General features: G+C 37.0%; 1 protein-coding gene across 1 annotated transcript in view; it reads left to right on the forward strand.

Moving 5' to 3' along the window:
• Window positions 1-14,072, forward strand: part of RAB10 (RAB10, member RAS oncogene family) — a 91,588-nt gene extending 77,516 nt beyond the window's left edge. Inside the window, exons 4-6 of the mRNA XM_043984035.1 lie at window positions 7,677-7,766; window positions 9,147-9,248; window positions 11,510-14,072. Coding sequence (XP_043839970.1) covers window positions 7,677-7,766; window positions 9,147-9,248; window positions 11,510-11,593 — 276 coding nt within the window. The 3' untranslated portion in view covers window positions 11,594-14,072. The remainder of the gene's footprint in view (window positions 1-7,676; window positions 7,767-9,146; window positions 9,249-11,509) is intronic.
• The last annotated feature ends 515 nt before the right edge of the window (window positions 14,073-14,587 follow it).

A 14,587-nucleotide genomic window follows, 5' to 3' on the forward strand; every position in this document is an offset into this window, starting at 1 on the left:
GCCTTCTTTTCTCCTATGACGTTGCCTTGCATGCAGATGCAGGCCTTCATCACTTCACACCTGGATTATTGCGATAGTCTGCTGATTGATGTGTCTGACACAAATCTCTCCCCTAGGCATCCTCCTAAAGCATAGTTCTGACCTTGTCACCATCCCCTACTCAATTAACTTAATAACTCCCTTTCACCTGGAAGATCAAATATAAAATCTTCTATGTGGCACTCAAAGCTTTTCATGACCTACCCCCTCTTCACTCCCCTTTCTAGTCTTCTTGCACCCCTCACAGGTATTCTGTGATGAGTCATACTGGCCACCTTGCTGTTCATTGAATGAAATACTTTTCTCATTTGGGGTGTTTTCACTGTCTGACCCCCCCCCCAACCCCCATTACTACAATGCTCTCCCTCCTCATCTCTGCCCCCTGGCTTTCTTCAAGTCCCAGCTAAAATCCTACCTTCTATAGAAAGCTTTTCTTGATCCCCTTTAGATTCTAGTGCCTCCCTGGGGCAGCTAGGTGATGGAGTGGCTATAGCACTGACTGAAGTTGGGAGGACCTGAGTTCAAATCTCACCTGTGTGACCGTGGGCAAGTATAACTTAATCCCAATTGCCTTAAATATCTGGGACCATCTCCAGTTGTCCTGATATATCTTGCCACTGGACCCAAATGGCTCTGTAGGAGAGAGTGAGGTTGGTGACCTTGCACATTGCCCGTTCACTTAAATCCAAATCACTGCAAGTCATGACATCACCCTGATGTCATGGTCCTCTGAGAATGAAGGACAAACAAGTGCCTCCCCTCTCTTGATTATTTCTAGTTTATCTTGTATGTATATCTTGAGTATACTTAAGCATTTTGGTGACATCTGTTAAAGAACAGAGACTGTTTTTTGCTTTTCTTTGTATCTGCAGAGCTTATCTCATAGTAGGCACTTAGTAAATTTTTTTACTTGCTATGCATCTTTACATATTTTTAAAGTATTCTCTAAACAGATTCATATTGAATGAAGAAATATTTAGTACAAAATAGATAAGTTTAGCTTCTTTGGACAATCAGTTCACAGTGTTAAAACATCAATAAAGTCACTTATTTTTATGAGATAAGAATATTCCTATTTTCTTATGGTGCTTAGAAAATTTAGAAGTCAAATAATCCACTAAAATAAGACAAATATAACAGTAATATCTATTGGGCATCAAAATGTTTTATAAGATAATCTGTGTTAAAGGCAAAAAATCATTACGTTCTCATTTAATTTCTACATAGGCTATGGAGCCATCAAGCCATGCAGTTTTTCATAATATCTGTTGCCCTCTAAGATTTAAATGCTATCTAGACTGAAGCAGATTTCAGGCTGATAAATTGAAGGCAGCATGAGCAGACTAATGTGACCTGGGACTAGTGTTTCAGAGGTATTAACCTGGAACTGATAATGCTTTTTGGAAGAAAATAAAATAATCTGGAAGATGTTCGTTTTTGCAGTTTAATTTAATTTACTCAGCATAGAGTACATGGAACCAAGAAATTACTCCTTTTGATTTTGTATTCTTTGCTAGGTTTGACTCTCTTAACTTGTGTTTTATTAGTAGATAGCAAAGCCTATTTAGTGGCCTCTAGACTTAATTTTGCCTAGATCAACCGAACTTCTTCTCCCAGTATGTATTGTAAACACTTAAACTCAGCCAACACAAATTTATGTTTTCTAGCTTATGAGAGTTTGAACCATCCATGACTAATTTTTTAGTTAACTAGTTAACTCTGAAATTAAAAGGAAAATGGAAGTCTGGGCCTTCACCATTCCCATTTTTATATTAGGTATTTTGCAAAGGTAGAAGAGGTAAGCATGAGATTGTGGAACATTGGTTTCTTCCCTATGATCATGCCATTTACATAACAAGTGCTTTCTTTGAAAATATTTTTTTGGGGGCAGCTAGATGGCGCAGTGGATAGAGCACCGGCCCTGGAGTCAGGAGTACCTGAGTTCAAATCTGGCCTCAGACACTTAACACTTACTAGCTGTGTGACCCTGGGCAAGTCACTTAACCCCAATTGCCTCACTAAAAAAAAAATATTTTTTTTCCCCCTAGAATGCTTAAGAGCCCAATTTCAAAGATTTAATACTCACCTTGAAAAACCATTGCTTTTGTTTCAATCTCAAGTCAAATAAGTCATACCAAGAACAGGCCTAGCAATGGATTTTATCTATTATGTGAAGATTAACAGAGTTGTATTTCAGAGAGGCTTATCAAGAGGAGGCTAGCCCACTATGTGGTGATTTGGAAGAGAGTCTCAACAGTTACTCCTGAAGACCACCTGCTAAAATGTGAAGAGGGCCGTGATCTGGTGGAGGACAGTGTACACACCAATAAAGTCATGGATTTCTGAAATACAAACATAAGCTATCTTGAGGTTTATATTAGAAGAGTTAATCTTCTCTAAATTACACATATTTTAAAGTTAAATTTGAGAACTCAAGTTAATCAAACTTGGGTTTTTGTAGATGCCAGTTGGCAGAAAAACTGTCACTAAGAATTTCTGTTGGAACTAGCAGCCTGTCATTACTGTGATCCTTTTTATTCTTATTTGTGCACTAGTTGTACATTTAATTGTGTTCTTCCTTTCAGCCCCTATCTTCTCATCCTTTTGTTTTCCCATTCACTATGTCACCTACATATACTCTTATAAGTTTGTGTATGCCTGTATCCAAAGGTACTTATCCTTTGGGAAATGCTAACAGTGTTCCAGGGCATAAATCGGTGATCAGTCCCAGTACCTGTGCATGTAAAACTAACTCAGTCACCCTTAGTAGAAAACTTAAAATCTTGGCTGTTTCAGGAACTAGATATCGCCTTCCAGTAGCTGAGAAACCCCAGGACACGTGCAAAAAGGCCCGTAATTGAGTAAAAACATGGGATTTGAGGTCATTTTATAAGAGTATTCAGATCCAATTACTATGGCTTTGTGCCCCAAATTTAGAATAAAATTGTGTCACTGGAAACTCACTTGTGGTAGGCCCATGGTACTTACTTGCATTAAGGAGAGGAAGCGATAGCTGGATATTAGATTATGAATACCTAGGGTTCTTATGTTGTAAACAATTTAAAACCGTGCCAAGAAAAATGTAAGGTTTTGGACATGGGAATGAATATGGAAAATACATTAACACGATTGGCAGTTTATATCCTTTGCTCAAGCCAGCAGGCAGGGCTCATGCTCCAAAGACAGGTTAGGATATACTCAGAGTCTGAATAATTACCATAGTGGCCGTTTGGAGAATGCCTTAATCAGTGAGCTAAAAGGAAGCTCTGTGTTATTCAATAGACACATTACAAAGCACTTCTGTCTTGATGTGGAATTTAAACAAGAATCATAATTTATTTCCTTAGTGTCAAAACACATTTTATCTAGCTGAATACCTTGTGAATAGTATCATGCATGACTTATGATACTGATTTGTACTACTATAAAGACAATCCAGTAATGGCTACAACTTTCTGATGAGGCTTTGAATAATGCTGGGCTATCAATTTTTTTTTTTTTTTAGTGAGGCAGTTGGGGTTAAGTGACTTGCCCAGGGTCACACAGCTAGTAAGTGTTAAGTGTCTGAGGCCGGATTTGAACTCAGGTACTCCTGACTCCAAGGCCAGTGCTCTATCCACTGCGCCATCTAGCTGCCCCTATCAATTTTATAAAACAAAATTTGAAAGAAATATTGTACTTCCAACTCTGGTAGTATTGTTATCTGTTTAATTTGTCTTGATTAATTTTCCCCTAAAAATGAGACTTTAGCAATTTAGCTAGTTGTTCTCTCCCCCCCCCCCCAAGCCAAAGATGGCCTTAACACTTAGAACTCAACATCCAGTGTAATTATTTTACCTTTTTGTACCATTCTCACCACTTGAATTTGCCTTGTTTCATTTGAATGTCTTCAGCTACACACAACTGTCAATCCATGTTGATCCCTGTTTACTTTACCAGTACCTGTGAAAAGGAGATAACACATTGAGTTATGGGCTGATGTAGCCATCTTTGTTTAACAGTGCAGGCTTATCTCCATCTCCTGGAATATAGTTGTTAAATTGTCAATATTCCCCAACCATCAGCATTTTACTGGCTTGTCTCCGTCCCCATGGTAGTTCATCTCCAGGTTAGCTATAGCATGTTAGGAATAGATTGGTATATTCCATTTAATGATGTTAACAGGAATAAAACTGTAGTATGGAATAATTTTTCCTTAATATAAATGTGGTTTAATTATTTAATCCCTTAAATTATAATTCTTTTAAGTACAGGATACATATACTTGCCTGTGATAAGAGCACTGCCCACCGCTTTTGTTACTTTCACATCCTGCTTGTTTTTACCACTGTTTGGTCATGGTAGAATACATCTCTGCTGAAATTGGGAATACCTCTATGTAGTCTTTGCTTTGCACTCATCAACCTTGTTTTCTTCCCTTTTTTTCTATTTAATGATTTGAAAAATGTTTCCAAGGAAGCTTGATTGTTTGAAGCCACACTGACTCTAAGTAGTCCCTAAGCATTCCAATTCTTAATCTTCTAAGGATGGGCATAATTCAGTTATGAAAGTGAAAAATGTTGTACCACTAACTCTGGTTGTAAGTGCTCACATTTTGTTACTTGTGTGACTTTGGACAAGTTGCTTAAACTCTTAAGCATCATATTCCTCATCTTTAAAATGTGAACAATATTTGCATTATCTACCACATGGGAAGAGGTTATTTTGAGAAAAACACTGGGGATTTTTTAATCATAAAAGTATTTTATTATTTTTCGGTTACATGTAAAGATAGTTTTCGACATTTGTTTTCATAAGATTTTTTAGTTGCAAATCTTTCTCCCTCCCTTCCCTTCCCTCTCCCCAAGACAGAAAGCAATCTGATATAGGTTATATATGTATAGTCACATTAAACATATTTCTGCATTAGTCATGTTATGAAAGAAGAATCAGAACAAAAAGGAAAAGCCTCAAAGAAGAAAAAATAAAAAACAAAAAAGTAGAAACAGTATGGTTCAATCTGCATTCAGAATCCACAATTCTTTTTTCTGGATGTGGAGAACGTTTTCCATCATGTGTTTGAGAAAAACACTTTGTAAATGTAAAAACACAAAAAGAAAGCAAGCTATGTATAAAGGAGATATGCAGTTTCAAATACAATCATCTTTTGTGTGTTTTGCTTGTATTTGGAAGTGCTTTTCTTTTTAGTGTTACATCCAGAATAAGAAAATTAACACTCCCTAAATGCGAATTTTGATGCTGCCACATGGGGTTTTTACTTCTATCCAGAACATTAGAATTGAGTCAGAGGACTGGTTTTACCAACTTTCTACCTCTGTTGAGAAGCAAGTAAGTTATTTAAATCACTCTGGATCTCAGTTTTCTAATCTGCAAAATTAAAAGTGTGAAGGCCAAAATTTGATATATGGAGTGTTATTTGGGTGACTCGCCTTAATAATGCGGTCCCGGAAATATGAGGGACCTTTTAGGTTTAACCCTCCCCTCTGAACTGCCCTTTTTAAATATTTCTCCCAGGCTAATAAGAAAGGAGTCTCTAAGCTTTAGTTCACAAAAGGATCAAATTTTATTACTTGGGAATTAATTAAGCAACAAAAGTAAAACTAATAAAAATCAAAGATAAGGAAATAGGAAAATAGAAATACAGATAGATTTTCTTAACTCTAAGCTTAACCCAGACCCTTTCCAATTTAACTAGTTCAAAGGAATTTAGGGTTTTCCGTAAGTAACTCACCAAACCTGAAAGTTTACAGTTGCTGACCAGAGACAGCAGTCTCTCCTGAGACAGAGCACAAACATGCGCTGTGCACCACCACCACAAGGGCCCAAGCTGAAAAGCCAAGTTCCGGAAAAACCCTTGTGTTCCGGAAGCAGCCTGTCTCCCTTCTGGGGGCGTCCAATCTCCCCTCCCCCCCAAAGGAGAGGTCCTTCAAAAAGCTGCCTTCATAACCTCTAGCTGGACCAGGTGTGGCCCCTCCCAAATGAGTTAGCTAAAAACGGGAATATTAATCTTTACCACAAATAATTTTTACCACAAAAGCTTGAGATTGGACAGTCTTCAAGATGGCTGATGTATTCAGCCTTAGTTTCCACACTGTGGCATATTTTGGTAAGAATATCTAGAAAGTAATAGAGGTTCACATTTATAGTACTGTTGATCTAGAGCTGAAGGAAGGGATGAGTCATAACTTTACAAATTAAAGGTCAGTCTAGTCTAACTCCCTCATTTTACAGATGTGGAAACTGTGAGGTCCAGGGAATTTAAGGTACTTCAACAAGGGGATCCAAGTAATAAATGACAACCAGAATTTGAACTGTCTTCTGACTCCAAATTCAGCTTTCTACTGTATCATGATTTATGGATAATACTTTAAGGTTTATGAAGTACTTTTCATATATTTTCTCACTTTATCCTTACAACAGCCCTGTGAGATGGTTAGTACAAATATTTACTCCATAGATAAGGAAACAGAGGCTCAAAAGTAGGATTTCTGTCACCAAGTTCAATGTTTTTTTCCCCACTTTCATTACTCAAATCAATCAGTAAACATTTATTAAGTACCTGCTATGTCAGGGATATCCATGTAGGTCTTTTGGTTTTTTTCCCCCTAAGGTAACAGAGGAGTTTGTGGCAACTTAATTCATAGCCTTATAACATATTATTTAGATGCAACAGTTCCAAGATGCCCTCTTTTTTTTTAATTAATAAAGTATATATTTTTTTCCCATTACATGTAAAGATAGTTCTCAACTTTTGTTTATACAAGCTTTCCAATTTCAGATTTTTCTCCCTCCCTCCCCCCTCCCCTAGACAGCAGGTAATCTGATATAGGTTTTATATATATATATATATATATATATATATATATATATATATACACACACACACACACATATACACACACACAATGACATTAAACATATTTTTGCATTAGTCATGTTATAAGAAAAAAAATCAGAGCAATGACGACAAACCTCAAAATAGAAAAACATCAGCACCAAAACCAAAAGAAGTAGTATGGTTCATTCAGCATCTACTCCACAGTTCTTTTTTTTTTTTTTTTTTTCCTGGATTTGGAGATCCTCTTCCATCATGAGTTCCCTGGAACTCTTCTGTACCATTGCATTGGTGAGAAGAATATAATCCGTCACAGTAGATCAACACTCAGTGTTGATGATACTGTGTACAATGTTCTTCTGGTTCTGCTCATCTCACTCATCATCAGCTCATGCAAGACCCTCCAGGTTTCTCTGAATTCCTCCTGCTCATCGTTTCTTACAGCACGATAGTATTCCATTGTATTCATATACCACAACTTGTCTAGCCATTCCCCAATTGATGAAGATGCCCTCTTCTAATTCAAAGATGGCATGCATTCACTTAACAAAAAAGGTCATCATATATGACCTTAAATAAGTCAGTTTAACTTCTGAGGGTTTCTTCATCTTTCTGGTAGACAGGCATGATAATATTTGTACACCTATTTCAGGTTTGTTGTGAGACTCAAAGGTGCTGTATAAATAAAATATTAGTATATTAACAAACACATTAAACTGAAGCTGTAGTAATTATTCTGAAAAAGAATGAGTCAAAACTTGGAAAATACATTTTAGAAAAGTAATATTTTGTTCTGTTGTAGCATGCCAATGAAGATGTGGAAAGGATGCTGCTAGGAAACAAGTGTGACATGGAAGATAAAAGAGTTGTATCTAAAGCAAAAGGAGAACAGGTAATGATTCTTGAATGATATCTCATTTTTCAGAATTTTGAGGAGAAACTTTAGCATGTACTGGAAAGGTAGACTCATTTAATACAGATGATTAAGAGAGGTTCTCCACATGAGCCACATAGCTAAATGAAACATGTTTGTTCAACCATTTGAGATTAATCCCACCTTTTGTCTAGCAGAAGGACGGGACTGAGGTAGTCTGCCTCCTTTTGTTGTCCACCACCCTCCTTTTTCAGTATCATGTATCCATGACGGGCCACATCAGCTAGATCAGATTTCTTGGAGTGGCAGTTGGTCAGTTTCCAGGTTGACCTCAGTCCTGACCTACAGGTCTTTATGTTAATTCCATTTTAAGCCTATGTTTATATGTGATTTTTAGGCCAGTAGGAAGAGTAGATTTCTTCTTCTGTTCTGGTCAGCGTGATTTATTGATTCATAAATAGTTATGTTATACTACTACAAAGTAATAAGTCACTGGAGTGTGCTATACTCCAGGAGCTAACTAAATAGAAGATATTTGATTATGTACAAGATAGAGTAATATAGATAATAACTTCAGGATACTAAGAACAGGATATGCACAAGAGAATGTGGAAATCAGCTGCTGATGCAGGACTGCATTCAGGAGAAAGAACAAATATGCCATCATTCACTTAGATCAAAGACTTAGTTAGTCATGGTTGCCTATACTTGGCCTCAGTACTTGCCCTGACTCTCAGTTCTTCTGTTTTCGCAATATATCTTCCAGACTTCAAGGAATACAACATCATCCCCCACTATCTTTTATGCAGACAATATTACTGGTTCAGTGTCAGAAAATGTGCTTTCAGTTGTTAGTACAGTAGTGGTAATAGATGATGCCAAACCATTCACATATACATAGGATATCTTTGTGACTAAAGATCTGTTTGATATTGTTCATCCCACTAAATACTTTTGTTTGTGCTATAAGGGCAGCTATTATTAATGCAAAGCTAACTGGGGCATAATACGATTAAGCGTGCCCTGCTTTTTTTTTTTTTTTTTTGGTGGGGCAATGGGGGTTAAGTGACTTGCCCAGGGTCACACAGCTAGTGAGTGTCAAGTGTCTGAGAACAGATTTGAACTCAGGTCCTCCTGAATCCAGGGCCGGTGCTTTATCCACTGTGCCACCTAGCTGCCCCCATGTCCTGCTTAAGTTCACCTCACAGTAGAGTTGAAATATAATTATGTCCTTCTGCCCTCGGCCTTTTTATAATGGCATCCTAAAAGAGCAATTTCCCTTTGGGCCAACCCTAAATATTAACACCTTTAAGAAGCTGCTCATTGTAGACCTGTCAGTGGAGAGTTGATGGTAGCTTGTTCTTTCTCTGATGGTTGTTTTGCTTCTTCCTATTTTAGATTGCAAGGGAGCATGGTATTAGGTTTTTTGAGACTAGTGCAAAAGCAAATATAAACATTGAGAAGGCATTCCTCACATTAGCAGAAGACATACTTCGAAAGGTAAGTTTGGGATTTTTTGTTTAACTTAATATAACTAATACCCAAAATAATTCGTTTGGATGTTTGGCCCCTTTAAAAGTATTCTGTTATTCAAAATACATCCAGTAAACTGATTTTTTTTGAGGTTTACCTTTACTATATTGAGACTGACCCAAATATAAGTGAAGGGGTTTTTTTTTGGTGATTTATGCATACAAAATGTAATAGAATGTTTTTGTGTGTGAGGTTTATGGAATTGGTGTCATAATCAGTGTTAGAACTGGAAATGACTTTAGTTCCACCTCACATCTTCTAAAAAACCTGAGGCCCTTAGAGTGATCTGTACCCTCATCATGGGAATCCTCTGAGCTTCTGCCCCAAGCCCTCTTCTCCCCTGTCCATTTTCTCCCTTCTTTTTCCTCTGTCCATGTCACTCCCATGAGTTCGTTTATCTCTGTACATATATGACTCTTGCTGCTTCAGTTATATTTCCATTCAGAGGAGGACAGGAAGGAGTTGGCCTCTCATTAGTGGGTGGGACAAGAGTGACACCTCTAGGGACCACTATCCATTCTCCACAGTGCTTTCAACCTTCCTAAAGTATAAACCTCTAACTTTGTCCCTCTCATGTTCAGTAACCTTCAGTAGATACTTCTCTCCTTTAAGATTAAGATTCAGACACCTCACATAGTCTAGCTTCAGCCTTCCAGGCTTATTTTAAAAATTCATCCCTTTCAAACAATCTGTTACCAGATCCCAAACTCACCTTCCTGTTTCCAGAACTCAGCATTCCATGCCTTTGCATAAAGCTGTTTCCCATGCTTCAAATGCTGTCCCTGCTCATCTCCATCTTTCAGAATCTCTAGCTTATTACATTAAGCTTGGCCTGGTACCTTCTATCTTCAGAAGAAGGCCTTCCTGAGTCCTGCCTCTTTCCCCCTTGTTAATCTTTTTTCCTTCCTCAAATTGACATGTATATACTCATCTGTGTGCAGGTCATAGATCCCCTCTCCTTAGGAGAATGTAAACACCTCAAGGCAGTTTTTTGTTGGTTATTTAATGAAAATCAAAAAAATAAAGCAAAATCCATCCTATATTTGAGAATATTCTATACAGTTGGCCCTGCTTCCTTTGTAGCAGAGGCTGCTCAGGGTCTCAGCACTGTCATTATTGCCTGACTGCTATCAGGCATTTGACAGACATGCCTGCTTTATCTTGGGGTCTTAGAGGAGGAGGGCACTTGAATGTTAGCCCTGAAACCAGGGTACATGTCTGATTAAATACCTTTGTCAAGATTCATTTTAAAACTTTTGTTCCCTTTAAAATGCACCTTTCCTTTTAGAAAACAAGTTCTCAGGAGCTCTGGAATAGAAAGCAAGTAAAAGAAAAGTCTGGCTATGAGGATTAAGAAATTCCAACTTTAAAATACCCATTAGTAGAACAGCTGATTTTTTTTTTTTCCCCCTCACGGATAGTTTCTCCTTGGTGATGGAGGAAGGTATTTCATACATCCATTATGGGTGGAGAGATGACATTAGGTAGGAAGTAAAAATTCATTGTAGCTACTTTAGACTTTAAGATTTTTCCAGTTTAACTGGGGACTTAAGCACTAGTGACTATGTTGTTTGGCACTCAAAATGCACATTCCCAGGGAAACAATTGATTTCTAACCTTTTGGGATGTAACCTATTTAACCTGTCTTGAGGTTATCATTCAAGACTGACAGGTAACTGGATGATCATAGGCCAGTACTGTGATGTGATTCCTCTCTCTTGAGGAGCTTATAATTGAACATATAACAAAAATAGGGACAAATATAGGAAAGGCCATGCAAGTAGTGAAAATATTGATCAGTACAAAAATCACATTTCTGTAACTAAAGTTCACAAATTTTTCCTCACAACAGTCCTCTGAACTTCTTAGGATAGAAAATATCAATAGGTATTCAGTGGCCATGGCTAGGTGATGCCATTCCTTTGTCTACTAATCAGTTCAAGCATTCTTCATAGAGGAGAGGGTATTTCAAAGGCCTTTGGTAGAGTCAGCTAGGTAGATGATCTAGTCTTCAGTCTTCCAGACCTTTCTTAAAATGAAGTATATCCAAGTTCCCTGATTTATTGCTTTACCCCACTAGGTTTGCATTTGCATATACATACCTACTTGAACTATGGTATTATCTTACTGAAAAAATTTACATTTTCAGAAATACTCCTGTTTACATTAATTTTGCCTTCTGTTGGCATTTTGGTTATCAGTTAATTTCTTGTGTATGTTTATTCCAGACCCCTGTAAAAGAGCCCAACAGTGAAAATGTAGATATCAGCAGCGGAGGAGGAGTAACAGGCTGGAAGAGCAAATGTTGCTGAGCGTTCTCCTGTTCCATCAATTGCCATCCACCAACCGTTTTCTCTTCTTGCTGCAAAATAAACCACTCTGTCCGTTTTTAACCTAAACAAACATTTTTTTCCACATCTTAACAACTATCTGCCCTCTCTTTGTTCTTCCATCTTATGACTGCTTGCTGACTATATAATTTTCTCCAAACAAAAGTGTATAAAAGAATCATGTCTGTGACTTCATTTTTAAATGTACTTGCTCAGCTCACCACTATGTTTTGGTTGTATTATAGTCCAGTTCTTATCAACATTAAAACCTATAGCAATCATTTTGATTCTATTCTGCAAATTGTATAAGAATAAAAGTTAGAATTAACAATTTTATTTTGTACAACAGTGGAATTTCTGTTATGGATAATGTGCTTGAGTCCCTATAATCTGTAGACATGCATAAGCAAAAGAAAAGGAAAAAAAAAAACAGGAAAACACTCATTTCCGCCTTGAACGTTTAAATGGGGTTAATTTTGTCCTGTGCCTTATGTGGAAAGAAACTTTTTGTTTTTTGTTTCTTTTTTCCTTTTTGTTTTGGTGGACGCATGTGCAGGAGACATATCCAAATGTAACCATTTTTAAATATAAAATTTTTGTGGTTTGCTTGGCTGTGATTGTCAATGTAATGAATTGAGGACAACAGATAATGCAGAAAACGGTAACTTTCATTTGCTGAGTCTCCTTTTATAAAGTGGCCTTGCAATTCAAAACTGCTCCTGATATCTTTACTTCTCCTTGGCCACTTACCCCACCCCACCTCATTGCCTGCATAGTGCTTTATTTGCTTTTTTTTTTTTTTCTTCATGGTATAATTTTTTTTTTAATTGAAAAAAGGGGAGGGGGGCAAACCAATGTTTGCTAAGTTTAACACAAAGCACTGATTTAACTTGCAAGGTAAACTCAAATATACCTACTAACTACTTCCCACTAGCAAATGTCAGTTCACTGGTGTCTTTCCCTTATCTGCTCTCTCCCAACTCTCCTTATTCCTCTCCTCCCCCTACCTTCCTTTCCCTAACCTCTTCCTCTCCTTGTTCTCCTATGTATCCGTTGAGAACGGAAGAGTTATTTGCATGCACTAGTGTTTCAATGGAGGGTGATGTGGTTTGTCTTTCTAATTATGTGTATAGAGTATTCAGTTCCCCAATGTATCAGTTAGCCTAAATTTACACGGTCTCCATTTTGGCAACTCCTCTAGCAGGTTGGTAGCCCAGGAAAAGGTTTATGAACTTAAAAAAATTTTTTTTAATAGGTCATGGGTCAAATTGAACACCACAAATTGCCAGTTATTAAGCTTTGGCCTCCCCAAAACTTTTTTTCCAGTGTTAAGATTGTTTACCTTAAGATTCAGAACCTCAGCTGTAATTAGTTTTCTCTCTCTTAATTGTAAAACCTTTTGGATAATTGAATTAACATGGATTGGAAAACTGACAGCAAAAAGTACTCATGTAAATATAAAGTCACTAGCCATCTTTAGCCCTGCTCCTATTTTTTCTTATGCTTCCAGTTGTTTTGCTGCTTTGCTTATTAGAATAGCACAAGTTAAGTTCCTTCTACTGCTGGCATCCTAAGATGATACCTTTGTTGAAATTATTGAATAGCATGATTCATTTCTAGCAGAGGCTGAGTTTAGGACAGCAGCTCCCATTGAAATGAGTTTTGCCTTTTCGTGAACAGCATATTAATGCCCTTTTGGCTCATGCAAACAAGGGAGGATTTCTGCCATGAAAATCCATGGATTTTCCAAGTAGCACCCTAAAATGTACCTTTCTGAGCCTCAGAGGTGGGCGTTAGTATCTTTTTTTTTTCTCTTCTCAGTTTAATCATACTTCCAACTAAAAGCAGCCTTGCCAAATATTCTTTTTTTTTTTTAAAATATACTGAAAGGGCAATATAAAGCCTTCTTCAAGCTCTAGGTTTGACCTGCTGTTAGCATAGTAATTTCATTTGAATTTTTTGTTTCCCTTTTCTCTGGAATGTAAAGTTGTTTTATGGTTTTTTGTTTTGTGGGAAGTGGAGGTAGGGAGGTTGCTTTTTTTTTTTTCTTTTTTTTTTTTTTGCCATCTTCACTTGGCTAAACCTACTTAATTGGGTGACTTAAGGTGAGAAATAAAACACTGGGATTTTGGGTGATAGACTAACAGTTTCATTGCATAACAATTATAATCGGCATTGTAAATAGGCAGGATGTGGCTACCTTTTGTTAAATCTGCACTTTCTAAATATCGAAAAAGGGAAAATGGAGTATAAATCAATTTTTGTATAATCTTTGTTTAAAACATGAGCTTTTATTTGCTTAATATTAGGGCTTAGCCCCTTTTCTGTAAGTCTATTGGGCTCCTGTGTAGATGCTGTTTTCATCAAACACCGACCCATTTGTCCATCCTCTGGTACAGCACTAGCTACAGATTCGGTTTCATATTCTACTTAACAATTTAAATAAACTGAAATATTTCTAGATGGTCTACTTCTGTTCATATAAAAACAATAACTTGATTTTGAATTCTGGTTTGGCCTTCATTTATTTATAGAGAATATGGTATAGATTCCCTTAAGAAGTAGAAAGCCTTCAGTTCAAAACTAATAAATTACTTTGACTAAAACAAGTTGAATGCAAAAGTTTAGGTGATTTTTCCATTGTTTCTTACAAAGACAATTAGAACTAGAAACATCTAAGCTCTTGTGTCCAACCTCATAAAACTCATAGCATTTCAGAACCTTGGAGATCTAGGCTAACCTGTGTCTTTGGCAGTCCAACAAAGTGGTCATCCAGAAGACCTTGAGTGAGGCGTTGTGTTGTAGTGGGAAGGCACAAGGTTTAGAGTTGAAACCAACACTCCACTCCTTTCCTTTGTGATCGTAGAAAAGTCACAACCTTGTTCAGGGCTTATTTCTTCATCTACAAAAATAAAGAAGCTGGATTAGCTATTTAAGGGTCTTTTGAGCTCAAAATCTATTATAGAAATTCATTAC

The sequence above is a fragment of the Dromiciops gliroides genome, chromosome 2 (genome assembly GCF_019393635.1).
Source record: "Dromiciops gliroides isolate mDroGli1 chromosome 2, mDroGli1.pri, whole genome shotgun sequence".
Taxonomy (NCBI): Eukaryota; Metazoa; Chordata; class Mammalia; order Microbiotheria; family Microbiotheriidae; genus Dromiciops; species Dromiciops gliroides.